We start from the raw sequence: 14,379 nt of genomic DNA on the forward strand, positions 1-14,379 counted from the left end.
CTCCTCAGAAAAGGCTTCTTGGTAGGAAGGACATGATTGAGCATTATGGCAAGGACTAGAACATATAGAACAAACATCTTTCCTTGGCTGTATTGGAGAATTTATAGTTTGGCTTATGGCTAAAGCATCTACTTTTCTCGCTAATTTGTCTAAGGATGTTCTCAAGTCTAATTCATCTTTTACTTCATACCTTCGTCCTCTTTTTGGTGAATTAGTTGACCTAGACCTATGATCAAAATAATTCCATTGTTGTGAATTGACAGATAAATCTTCAAGGGCGTCCCAAACCTCTTGTCCATGAAATTTTAAAATTATTCTAGTATGCATAGATTGAATCATTTGACGATAGGAGGGAGTCAAACAATCATATAAATATTTTACAAGTCTCCATTTCTCAAAATCATGATGAGGACATTTTAATAATAAATCTTTAAATCTTTCCCAACATTCATAAAACTCTTCATTATCTTTTCGAAAAAACTCAGAAATTTCTCTCCTTATACTATCAGTTTTAGACATAGGAAATTTTTTTAGCAAGAATTTATTATAAAGTTGATCCCATGTAGTTATAGACCCCGTGGGAAGGGAATTTAACCAAGCTTTTTATTTGTCTTTTAATGAAAAAGGGAACAATCTTAGTTTGACCGACTCATCAGAAATTTTTTGAAATTTAAATTTTGAGCAAATTTCTAAGAAATCTTTGACATGCATGTAAGGATCCTCTCTATCTAACCCATAATAAGATGACAATGATTGAATGATGGATGGTTTAAGCTTAAAATGGGTAGCAGAAGTTGTTGGAAGAACAATACATGAAGGACCATTAGATGAAATAGGAGCAAAATATTCAAGCAAAGTTTTTTCAGGCACAACATTTTCATCAACAGGAATTCTATTAGTATTAGCAATTGGTTCCATGATGCTCATATTTTTACGAACACTTTCAATTTAAAACAAAGATAAGCGTCTTTTTACTAATCGATTTTTAGAGTTACGTTCCCAATGATGCATACCATTTTCACAAACAAAGCAAAAGAGATAATCTCAAACAAACAATTTTCTGATGTGAAGATCAGTAAAAACCACAACCACGGAGCATACATAGAATTTTTTTTAAAGATTTCATAACAATATAATTTTTATGGTTTACTTGTCCCCAGGCCTATTTGATTCCACTTACTCGCACACTACTAACAACTCCCCGAGGTTAATTAGTAGAGGCGGATTAGGAATTTTGTTCAAATATCCTTTAAGCGAAAATGACTTATGGTGAAAGGACAAGATTTATGGGTGGTGGAACCGTCTCAAATTTTCTTTTTATCATTTTTTTTTTAGTTTTTATATAAATATATAATTTTTTTTTATATTTTTGTATATATAGTTTTTTTTTCTTAAGGTAAAAAAATTAAATAACTAGTAAGCTTATGAGTAATTTGTATTTTCTTATTAAGCTTATGAATAAGAAACTAGTAAATAACTAGTTTTAACCTTTGTATTATGGGTCCCTGGCAACGTCGCCAAAAACTTAATGGACCCAAAACGGGTATGTTTTAAAAATTTATAACTCGCAAGCGCACGAATCGTATATGAAATATAGTGTTTGTGTACACACGAGATCGAACCCAAATGAGTTGTCTAAAATAAAAAGGAAAACGATTTTAAACCAAAATTAATAAATTCTAACCTAGATCCAAAGATTGATGAATTTTAATGTTATGAACATAAAATAAAAGATTGAAAATAAAGCTTTTTAAGAGAATAAAAATAAACCAATAATGATTTGAAAATAAGTGTTAAAAGAAAAGATTATTAAGATACTAGAATCCACAAAATGTAAGTTTAATAATACTTATTAGTATATTGATTCCTAAGTTTTAGTGATAGTTAAAATAAGTCAAACTATCATTTTCCAAATAGATTTATACTTTTAAGAACAAATTATTTTTAAAAAGATAGGACTTTTCTTCACTTTTCAAAAAAAGTATAATTTCAAAGTATTTAATGTGAATCAACCTAATGAAAAAAAAAATCAAATAACATTATTTATAAGGCAAAACATAATATTTTTGTTCTAAGCATTAGATGTGTACAATTTAATGACACATCTTACACAAATAATATTATGTTTTACAAAATGATGAACAAAATGCATATTATCTAACAATCCAAAATATGAGATATTAAATATGAAAGGCATATATGAAGAAGAAAAATCCATAAAGTTTGTTGCATTACAAGGGAAATCAACATACAACATAAATATTATCTAGTTACAAGTTTCTTCATCATGATCTTAATAATCTTATGAAAAAGATTAGAAGCACATAACTAGAATAGAAATTACAAAATAAACAAAATACATTCTTGAAAATGCTCTTGAAAAACCAAAAATGGAAGAGAGAATGGTAGAAAGAAGATGGTAACCAAAAATTAAGCACCCCAAAATGGTCTTGAAAACCCTTATTTATAGCTAAAATGAGATTATTAAAATAATCAATTTAAATTAATTAAATTGATTAAATTAATTAAATAAATAATAATATGGCAGGTAGGGGTAAATTGTAGGGGTGATGATGATTTTTGTGGTGAAAATGTATAGAAAAGTTGGGTAAAAATTTGCATTTTTTAACAAAGGGGACAGAGGGACAAGGGAACATCTTTTTGCGCTCAAGAGGACCAAAGAGGTGGCTGGGCCTGGTGGTTCAGGTGGCTGGTGGGAAGCAGGCACCTCTTTGGTCCAATCCAATCCAAGCACCCTTTGGTCCAGCAGCCTGCCCCACCAGCGCCTGAACCACCTGGTCCAGCCACCTCTTTTGTCCTCTTGAGCCCAAAAAAATGTTCCCTTGTCCCTTTGTCCCTTTTGTTCAAAAATGCCAATTTTTACCCAACTTTTCTACACATTTTCACCACAAAAATCATCATCACCCCTACAATTTTGTAGAGTCCAAGAACTTTACTTAGCTAGTTAGATAGTAGTAGTAATAGTAATAGCTAGTAGTAGTTGTAGTATGTTTATGACTGTGGATTTTGGTTCAAGCCGGGACTTAGTTGGAAACTCCTAGCAATAGTTATGGATTTTATAAGTTTAACCTATAGTTTAAGAATATTTATAACATAAGGTTTGATTAATATTGCTGGTTATTAATATGATAATTATTATAACCTAAGGTTTAGATAGAGCTAATAAGAATATGACACTTGTCATGAGCATGGTTATTCCTAAGGTTTAGATAGAGCCAATAGAAATATGACACTTGTCATATGTATGATTATTAAGGAATCATTATTTTAATGATAAAATAAGGAAAATATAAGACTTAGTCTTCACCAGAATTTGTTAGGAGCATGACATTTGTCACAATTTTATTTATTTGAGATTTAAATAATTAAATAGATTTTTCCTAATTTTAGGGTATTGCAACTTCCGACATATTTTTGACCTAGTTATGTTATGAATTTCGAAAAATAGTATTTCTAGAAAGTTGTAGATAATTGAATTAGATTTCTAACGGTATAAAGAGAGTCTAAATTGGAGTGCTACAGATCTAGATATTTTGATTTTACTGCAGGTGAGTTTAGAGTTACGAGATTTAGGGAATTAGAAGTTAGGATTCTATTTGTTTTTATTATTTTTGTTTTAAAAATCAAGCTTTGACTCCTTAAATCTCTCTGAACAATTTGACCAAGTCCTAAGCCTTTGGTTGAAGGATATTCAAATATTTTCAATTAAATTCATTATTTTTTTATTCAAAGACAAAAAGAAAATTTTTATTCCTAGAACTCTATAAATAGGACCTAGCACCAAGCCTTTTCATTCATTCTTCAAGCATTAATCAGAGCTTTCCAGGTGCTAGTGAGACTATAGAGTGATAAACACTTAGGTTGGGGTTATAAGCTTAATAAACACTTGGGAAGTAAGGTTATAGTGTATTTCGGTTTCGAGGTATAGTTCGGTCATAGAAGCATTCAAGGTATTACTTGTTCTAGTTCCTTTCTGTATTGTTCTTATAGTTTTTCTACGCAAATCCTAAATTGTATTCTCTATTCTTGGTTAGGCATCTAAGATCTTGAACGTAAGATTCTTATTGGTAAGTATCTTTTCAATGGTGTAGTTCATTCTTTTCATCCCTTTTCTTTAGTATACTCACCTCTCTATTATGGTTTTTAGGAGTGTTCCAAAATCCCGACTTTGTTCTCATCATCCCGGTATATTGGTAAGGAAAATAGGATAATTTTATATGCTTATATGTTATGTTGATATGTTATGATACGCTATGCTATAGTATGTTATGTTTTGTTTTCTTATGTTTCATGGTTATGATATACCCCACCTCAGATATTAAACAGGGGACGTAGAAGGGTTATCATAAACCTACCATGTGATCTAACTTACCTTAGATATTAGAAAGGGGACGTAGATGGTTTATCACATGTTTTAATGGCCATTAATAGTATAGTCTTATATGATGTACGTCTTTATAGATATATGTTATATGTTTATAGCTTATAGTTATGTGTATGACTATGTTTCATGCTTGTAGTAGATTTTCCTTACTGGGCATTAGGCTCATTTCTTTATGTTTTATATGTACAGGAAAATAGTTATGGCAGCGGAAAGATTCTTGGCAGCTTGGGGATATGTATTGAGGCAGGGTGGAATCGATGGACTGAGCGTTCAATTAGAGGATGAAGTTTTTTTTTAGTCTTTTAGTTATGATTTCTATGTATTATTTTTTCGCACTTAATTTTGTAACCAATTTATTTAAGTTATGTTTTGTTTTATTTTCAAAACAATGGGATCCCATATCCTAAATAAATTTTTATGTATTTAACCTTTACTTTACAGTTTTTAAGATTAGTATGGTTATTTCATATGTACGTTTTCTTAAGATTAATATAGTAGTTATTAATGGTCCAATGTCTATAATAGTTGGGTCATTACAAATTTACCCCTACTTGCCATATTATTATTTATTTAATTAATTTAATCAATTTAAATTGATTATTTTAATAATCTCATTTTGGCTATAAATAAGAGTTTTCAAGACCATTTTGGGGTGCTTAATTTTTTGTTACCATCTTCTTTCTACCATTTTCTCTCTACCATTCTCTCTTCCATTTTGGGTTTTTCAAGAGAATTTTCAAGTATGTATTTTGTTTAATTTGTAATTTCTATTCTAGTTATGCGCTTCTAATCTTTTTCATAAGATTATTAAGATCATGATGAAGCAACTTGTAACTAGATAATATTTATGTTGTATGTTGATTTCCCTCGTAATGCAACAAAGTTTATGGATTTTTCTTCTACGTATATGTCTTTCATCTTTAATATCTCATATTTTGGATTGTTAGATAATATGCACTTTGTTCTTCATTTTGCAAAACATAATATTCTTTGTGTAAGATGTGTCATTAAATTGTACACATTCAATGCTTAAAACAAAAATAGTATGTTTTGCCTTATAAATAATGTTATTTGATATTTTGTTGTTTCATTAGGTTGATTCCCATTAAATACTTTGAAATTATACTTTTTTTTTAAAAGTGAAGAAAAGTCCTATCTTTTTAGAAATAATTTATTCTTAAAAGTATAAATCTATTTGTAAAATGATAGTTTGACTTATTTTAACTATCACTAAAACTTAGGAATCAATATACTAATAAGTATTATTAAACTTACATTTTGTGGATTCTAGTATCTTAATAATCTTTTCTTTTAACACTTATTTTCAAATCATTATTGGTTTATTCTTATTCTCTTAAAAAGCTTTATTTTCAATCTTTTATTTTATGTTCATAACATTAAAACTAGGGGTGGCAATTTGGGTCACGACACGATGACACGACACGACACGACACGATTAAGGTAAACACGAACACGACACGTTTAATAATCGTGTCGTATTCGTGTTTGAGTTTTTGACACGTTTAATAATCGTGTCGTGTTCGTGTTTACCTTAATCGTGTCGTGTCATAATCGTGTCGACCCATTTAATAATCGTGTCGTGTCATAATCGTGTCAGACACGATAACACGAATACTTTACATAGGTTTTCTGATTTTTTTCGTATAATTATGATTAATCGTGTCATAATCGTGTTATCGTGTTCGTGTCGTGTTGACCCGTTTAATAATCGTGTCGTGTTCGTGTTCATATTTTTGACACGTTTAATAATCGTGTCGTGTTCGTGTTGACCTTAATCGTGTCGTGTCATAATCGTGTCGACACGAATCTGACACGTTTACACGAATTGCCACCCCTAATTAAAACTCATCAATCTTTGGAGCTACGTTAGAATTTATTAATTTTGGTTTAAAATAGTTTTCTTTTTTATTTTAGACAACTCTTTTGGGTTCGATCTCGTGTTTACACGAAAACTATATTTCATATACGATTCATGCGCTTGCGAGTTATAAATTTTTAAAACATACCTGTTTTGGGTCCATCAAGACTTTGGCGCCATTGCCGGGGAGTTGCATGAAAGGAAACAAAATTTATCTCAAGGTTAGTGAATTCTTCTACTAGTTATTTTAATTTTTGCATTTACAAAAATATAAAAAATATATATTTAAAACTATAAAAACTAAAAAAAAAGATAAAAATAAAATTTGGGACAGTTCTACTACCCATAAAAAAAAATTTACTTCTATATTTATATTTATTGTTTTTTTAGTTGACGACACTTGTGCCTCCTTTCTATCTTTTTAATTTTTATAGTTGATGACACTTGTGCCTCCTATCTATCTTTTTAATTTTTATAGTTGACGACACTTGCCGACATTTTTTGTAATTTTATTTCATTTATAATTTTGTTAGTTGATGGCATTTGTGCCTTCTAGCTTTTGTGTTATTATTATTTTTATTATTATTGTTATTTTTTGATAGTTAATGGCATTTGTGCCTCCTAACTTTTTATTTTATTATATTGTTATTAGTTGGTGACACTTGTGTCTCCTAAATTTTGTTCAATTTCTTAACATTGTTTTTGTTCTCTTAATTTTATTTTCTTGTTCTTTTTACCTTAATTGTCCTTTAAAAAAAATAGTTTGTCATTTTGTTTTTACCATATGAATCATTTTTATTATACTTAGAATTCTGAGTACAACTATTATGTTCAATCAAATTTAAATTATGGAGAAACTATTGATATGCATGATTACGGTGAATCCTTTGCTATCCCATTTGCCCCCACCTATAATCCAAAATTTTCATGGAGCCATACCCAATCTCCAATGGATCAAGAGCATGAATTCAACTTACCTAATCAAATTCATGCCCAATTCGACCTATCATATTCCATTCAACAAGAAACGAGCCCATCTTTAGGAGATACCCTACAACAGTTCATGCAATCAACCTACTAAATCTTACAAGCACAGTCTCAATCAATCTAAAAAATTGAGACAATAGTAGGACAACTTGCAACTGTTATAGAGTCGGAAAAACAAGTTTATCCCAACCAACCCATTCCCAATCAAAATAGTCAAATTGAAAGTGAAAAAGAGAATGAAGTTGTTGAAGAACTTGTAATATGCATCCAACCCCCTAATGAAACAAAAGAGTTGGATAAAATAATTCTTGAGGCTCATGAAGAAAATGAAAAAGATATAATTATATCTCAAGAGCTCATAATTGAACAAATTTGTATATTTACTCAAAATGATAAGGAGTCTAATATAGATATGCAATTTTCTTATTTCATTGATATTCCATTAAAATTGCATATTTCTAATTTTCTTGTAGGTGTGATGTTATCAATTATTATTTATAGCATTTGCATCAAAGTCATAACTCACCCTACTAATGAAATTTTACACCATCGATTGGGTGTAGGTTGAAAAGAAAAAAAATTATAGTTGAGCTAAAGACTATAAACTAAAGCGGTTTGTGGGAGGCAACCCATACTTTTTATGTTTTATTTTGTATTTCACTTGTTGTGTGTTATGTTTCATGTTTTTAAAATTTCAAAAAGCTTGAAGGAAACTTCTTGCCCAAAAAGAAAAGAAGAAGAGAAAACAAATGAGTCAAATCAATGAAGCATACATCAAAGGGAGTAGTTCTTAATTTTTTCCAGTTTATTAAACATTGAGGACAATGTTTCATTTAAGTTTGGGGGTAGTGTGTATGTGTTTTTCTTTGTGTTTATGCATGTTTTTCATTTGTTGTAAAATGTTAAAAAAATGGAGGAAAAAATGTGTGTTTTTTAACCTTTGTTGACGGCACTAGTTATTTAATAAGCTTACTAATTATTATTCATAAGCTTACTAGTGTTTTAACCTTTGTATTTTGGGATTTTGGGTTTTAAGCTTACTAGTCCCTGACAACGGCGCCAAAAATTTGATGGTTTCAAAATGGGTATGTTTTAAATATTTATAACTCGCAAGCGCACGAATCGTATATGAAATATAGTGTTCGTGTAAGCACGAGATCGAACCCAATGGAGTTGTCTAAAATAAAAAAGAAAACTATTTTAAACCAAAATTAATAAATGCTAACCTTGCTCCAAAGATTGATGAGATTTTTGTATAATGAAAATAAAATGAAAGATAATTATGAAGAAATTAAAGACAATATATAAAAATAAATTAATAGTAGAAATCAAGATGGTAAAAGAAGATTATTAAGGTATTAGAATCCACAAAATATAAGTTTAATAATATTTATAAGTACATTGATTCCCAAGTTTCATTAATAGTAGAAATTAATCAACCATCACTTATTCAAATTAGATATTCTATTTAAGCACAAATTATCATGGAATTGTAGGATTTATCTTCACTTTTAAATTATAATTTCAAAGTATTTAATGTAAATCAATCTAATGAAATAACAAATAAATCATTGAATATTATTTTTGAGGCAAAACATAATATTTTTGTTCTAAGCATTTGATGTGCACAATTTAATGGCACACCTTCATCAAAGAATATTATGATTTTGCACTAATGAAGAACAAAGTGTAAATATTTTCTAGCAATAAAAAATACAAGATATTTAAGATTAAAGAAAATATTTGAAGAAGAAAATCCATAAACTTTATTATACAAAATGGGAAATCAACACACAACATAAATACTATCTAGTTACATATTGTTTCATCATCACCTTAATAATCTTAAAAAGATTAGAAACACATAACTATAATAGAAATTACAAACCAAAAAATTACAAACATAAATAGGAAAATTTGGAGGTAATTTGGAGGAGGAACCCCCAAATTTTTCCTCTAAAAAGTCATAGAAAAAATGACCAAAAAGATGAAGAGAGTGGAGTGGTCTTCCAAGTGTAGAAATTTTGTAGTGTAACCTTTCCTAAAATAAGCACCCCCAAATGGTCTTGAAAATTCCCTATTTAAAGCCAAAATGAGAGTATTAAAATAATCAATTTAAATTAATAATATTATGGCAAGTAGGAGTAAATTATAGGGTATAATGATGATGTTGTGGTGAAAATGAATAGAAAAGTTAGGAAAAAATGTGGCATTTTTGAACAAAGGGGACAAGGGTGTAACGACCCGGATTTTCAAGACTCGATAATGCAGAAATATAAATGTTTTCATTTGACAAAATGTCTCAAAAACCCATATTAAAAAAACTTTTTAAAAAGTCGTATGGCCATACTTAATATTTAATTACAACATATTTTATAAAGAGTAGAGTGAGCCTAGTTTAGGAAAATTACACAACATTTCCGAAAATAAAACGACTTTCCAAAAGGTCGGTCCACATGTACATCTGCAAGGTAAACTCCAGCGCTCACTATTCTGCCTATATGAATAGCAATAATCAGCACACATATCAGATCAGAGCCTAACAGAGTAAGAAAATTAAATAACTGCTTAAAGAAGAAGAATAAAAGGGTCATACCTAATCATTTTTTCAACCTGCTTTGCAACACTATATTCCAAATCTACTTCTTTTTGCTTGGTGCGTCCAGATTTTGTTGTCCTCTTTGATTCCAAAATTCTGGGTAGAACATAGAGCTGATATTCCTCATGCAGAAGTATATAAGTGCATATTTTAAAGTCAAGAAAACAGTCAACTTCTTCAATTTGATAACATGTTTCATTAGAAAAATATAAATGGCAAGTCTCACCTCATCCCTAAATAATGTTAGAACTAGATTTTCTTTCAGTACCACCTGAAATAATCAACAAAAAAGAAAGAGGTGAGAAAAACAAGCAATACAATATTCCATTGAATAAATCAATTGTGTTTTTAATGTTGTACTCTTCAACCAGATCATTCTATTCCACGTCTTACAACGAAAAGAATTTCAATACAAATGCTTAGCATGGCGATTACATTTATACAAAACTTCTACCCTTTAACATGGGTACATACCATTGGCACAATTACAAAAGTTTTACAAATCACTTATGGCATTTATTTTATATGAAACAACCTTGTATTACAAATCACTTATGGCATATTAAGAAAATACTTATTGCATATATGGAATATATTTGAATAAAAAGCAAAATCCCATTTGTGTTCATAGTTGAAAGATTCATGAAGCGACTAAAAACAGAGAACAATAATTAAAGACCCATTGACCGAAATCAGTGTGCATTATAGTAGTCATGCTCATGATTGTTTTTCTTTTTTTCTTGCATCAATGGGGATTTGAACCCCCCCTCCTCCCATACACACCAAACCACCAGAGCTACTCAAGTGGCAACTATGCTCATGATTATGAATGATAAAATAATACATTTTTTTGTAAAATTAGCTAGAAGTTTATCAACGAATCACCAAATTTATTTTTACAATCAATAAATTTAATCTATTATGGTTTACCATAGCAATATCGATGCTAGTAACACGAAGCAGCTCATCTGGACAAACAAGATACCCAAATAACACCCATTCTTAATAAGAAGTAACATTTGCGAGATCCTGGGCTCTCTGCAAGGAGCAAATAAAATGAAGCAGTTAGCTAACAATTACAGTTGAAATTATGGGGGGTGGGGGGACAATTGAAAATAATACAGCTAAAAATCACGCAGAAGAAGTGTCTACCATTGGATGAGCAGAATTTGTAAGAATATCTGGATATCAAGGATGATATGGGCTTAAAAAGCCTTCGTTTCTAAGTTTTCTTGTATCTGTCGATAAAAAAATAATAGGACCTACTGCCTCTAGTACCTGAAAATAATTCAAATAGATATTATATGTTTCAAATTGTAAATAGTTGCTGAAATTACTAAATCATGTAGAAAATGTTTCTATAAGATGTAAAACTATACATTTTTCTTGGAGGAGAGAGAGAAGCTTTTGACTTTTTTCTTCACTTTTATAGAACACATTATGAAACTTGAACTGGACTACTCACACACACCCAACCACTAGAGATAACCTTGAGTGGCCTATAGTATTTGAGTTTATAATAAGATTTTATGCATATCAAAGAAAAATTTCATCAATATTTTTGCATATCAGGTAATATTGCTATAGTATCTATAATATTATAAAAACTCAGTCCTGATTTAAACCATATATAATGAATGGGATTAACCTCTCCAATACGCGAGCTCACAAAATTTAGGTCTTCTTGCAACACTTTTAATGGTTGATCATAAGAGTCTATAAATTGAACCAGCCTGTAATCAAAAAAAGAAAGAAAAAAAAAAAATTAAGGCTCACGATTCATAAGTGGGAAAAAGATACCAGAACAAACTGTACTGATGCAACTGATTTGTAAATGCTAGTATAAGCATAGTCCATGAAACACCACCATATCTAAACTATATTGTTGCAATGACAAAGACCTTGGGCAAAACAGGCTTACTCATTCAGCAGTGCACCTACACCAGTAAGAGTGTTTTCATTCATATATATTCGCAACTGTCTTCACTTTTATTAATAAGAAACAACACACTCTAAATCGTGTTGGAAACATTTTTGCACATATAAATATAATAAGAAGACAAAGAAACTTGTCATCACCCATCATATTAAGAACATCAATGTATAGTTGTGTCAATTTGTAAAAACATGTGCTCTTCATTTTTAAGCATAAGAAATAAAGTTTATATTCTAGTAGAAAAAGATCATTGCGCTTTCATATCACAAGAAAACTTAAAAGAATTATACATAACCTATAGGATTGTCATTATTATATATGAGTATATCTCATATGACAGATTAACACGAGCTCAACCAATTCCCACAGACCATCAAGCATTTGTAAACAATGATGATAATAATAATAAATGTAATTGTAAAAATAAAAAATTACCGATGATAAAAATCACAATCTCGATCATCTCTTGACATGGCATGCAAAAGGTTGTACATTTGTAGCATCATCTTCCTCGGCAGCTATCATAAACATATTGTCAGTAAAGTGAAAGCACATTTATCCTGAGATAATTTCAACTACATGCATATATATGAATGAGCAATGAAAAAATTATTAAAGGATAGAGAGAGAGAGAGAGACAGAGAGAGAGAAAAAATAAAATTTCAAATTCAGTTACCTTCTCTGAGAAAAGATTAACACAAACAAACGAACAAAAGAGATCCATAAATGCATGTAGTATAAGTGCATTTTGATGGGGCTGCAAAATACTGTGCCAAGTTATTAGAGATATCACGTATAAAATACAATTAGTTTAATTTCCCAATAATTCACAACCAAAAACAAGGTAATGATTTATCTTTCTAATATTCCTGATGCATATGACCATCAAACTATCTTTATGGAACACAATAATCAAAAGGCCATGGAATGAAGCATATAGATATTGATCTCCATCTACAGATTAAATTTAAAAGGAGAAATTAATAAGTTTCTTTTATCTGTTTAAAAGTAAACTATTAACACATTCAAAAGGTTGTGTCCTTTCATTATTGTTAAGGCCCTTCAATTAACCTTTAACAAACTTTCCACACCTTTGCCATGATGTGGATCACTATTTTTTACTCCCATGATTTGCATGTATGACCAGAGGTAACTCTCTTGAGCTATAAAACATTTGAGACTTGAGTCTGTTAAAGAATTACGACCTGAGTCAAGTTTGAACATCCTAATTATAACATCAAACTACCAAAAGGTAAAAGAAATTGAGACTCACCAACAAAGTAATAACAGTACTGCTTAAATCCAATATAAGCCTCAAAGCTTGTTCTCGAAAAGCCATCAGGTCAAGAAGCATCTGATTCATTATAAAATATACACATTTTAATCATAGTTAATTTGATGTCAAAATATTATAAAATAAGCTGAATAAAAATTTTCAACATTAAATAGGAGAAATCTAATGGATTTTCATAGTTCAAACTCCAAATAGTAAAGTTCACTTGAAACCTTGGAAAAGATTAGAACTCCTGGAATAATCACAGCCATTTGTACCAATTCAATAATATTTCCAAACCAATGAACATAACATTAAGGGTTCATAAAACAAAACAAAAATCTATCACGCATGTGTGAGTGTGACAATGCATGTGCACAATGCAAGAGAAAGTTGGTGTTGAGATGGAGAACGAGAAAGGGAAAGACAATCAACAATCCTCTCTTTTCTAATGTTGTCCAAACCATCTTAATCATCACTAAAACACTATGACTAAAACTCCATAAACGCAAGACCACACAGAATTCTAAGTTAGCCCGAGCTTATTTGAATAATAAATTAACAATAGAAGTTCTCCATGAGCTAAGTAAACTATAAATAACATTAGAATTACAAATTGATAGTAGGTAAAAAATCTAGTGTAAAATATGAAATAAGAAAAGAATGGAAGTAACCCATGTAGTACCTGAATCCACGGCTCCAAAGACTGCAAATGAAGTTCCGCATTATCATGTAAAGCATCCAAAGCAAACTTGTCAACTTGGAACCAGTATTCTCACTAGTTAATAAAATTCTGAAAACCCCACTTTGCGTTCTGCCAAACAAAATATCCAGCATTCAAGTGAAAAATAAACAATTCTTACACGTTCAAGTTGTAATTTGCTAAAATGTTCAGGAAACTTCTTTGAGAGTAATACACCAAGTCTTGGATGGTTTGGAAACACGCCTGCTTTCCAAAATGCTTCTGAAAACACATGGCCAACGGGATCTGGGTAGTCCAATATTTGATTTAGCCTATACATTTTAGCCATAAGACCTTTAGCAACTTCAGTAAGTTGAACTACCCATTGCATATTCAAACCCTTATGCGACCCGACCCGTTACAACCAGAAACAGGGCAATCGATTCTCGTAATGTTATCTTGAAGCTTTGAAGCAACGTACCTAGCCATGCACCCGGAACAGTAAGAATGGCTACAACCTTTGATGCTAAACGACTCACTTCCAGACTTGGGTTCCGCGCATATCTCGCAAACGAAAGATGGGTCGTTGTTGGAATTTGAAGACTTCCCGTTTTCGGA

The 14,379-nt window shown here is 30.3% G+C and overlaps 1 protein-coding gene and 1 non-coding gene across 2 annotated transcripts; one reads left to right on the forward strand and one right to left on the reverse strand.

Annotated features, from left to right (window-relative positions):
- Nucleotides 1-397: 397 nt before the first annotated feature.
- Nucleotides 398-504, forward strand: LOC133807829 (small nucleolar RNA R71). The gene has a single exon (XR_009879719.1). It is a non-coding gene; the product is annotated as a small nucleolar RNA R71 (small nucleolar RNA).
- A 10,918-nt stretch (nucleotides 505-11,422) lies between these two features.
- On the reverse strand, nucleotides 11,423-14,152 carry LOC133805727 (protein NAP1-like). Its single transcript, XM_062243889.1, has 6 exons — nucleotides 13,945-14,152; nucleotides 13,765-13,838; nucleotides 13,080-13,160; nucleotides 12,483-12,563; nucleotides 12,242-12,324; nucleotides 11,423-11,603 (listed from the first exon to the last, which is right to left on the reverse strand). The coding sequence occupies exons 1-6, from the start codon at nucleotides 14,150-14,152 to the stop codon at nucleotides 11,423-11,425; spliced, it is 708 nt and encodes a 235-aa protein (XP_062099873.1).
- Between the last annotated feature and the right edge of the window lie 227 nt (nucleotides 14,153-14,379).

This window comes from Humulus lupulus, chromosome X (genome assembly GCF_963169125.1).
Source record: "Humulus lupulus chromosome X, drHumLupu1.1, whole genome shotgun sequence".
In the NCBI taxonomy this organism is placed as follows: Eukaryota; Viridiplantae; Streptophyta; class Magnoliopsida; order Rosales; family Cannabaceae; genus Humulus; species Humulus lupulus.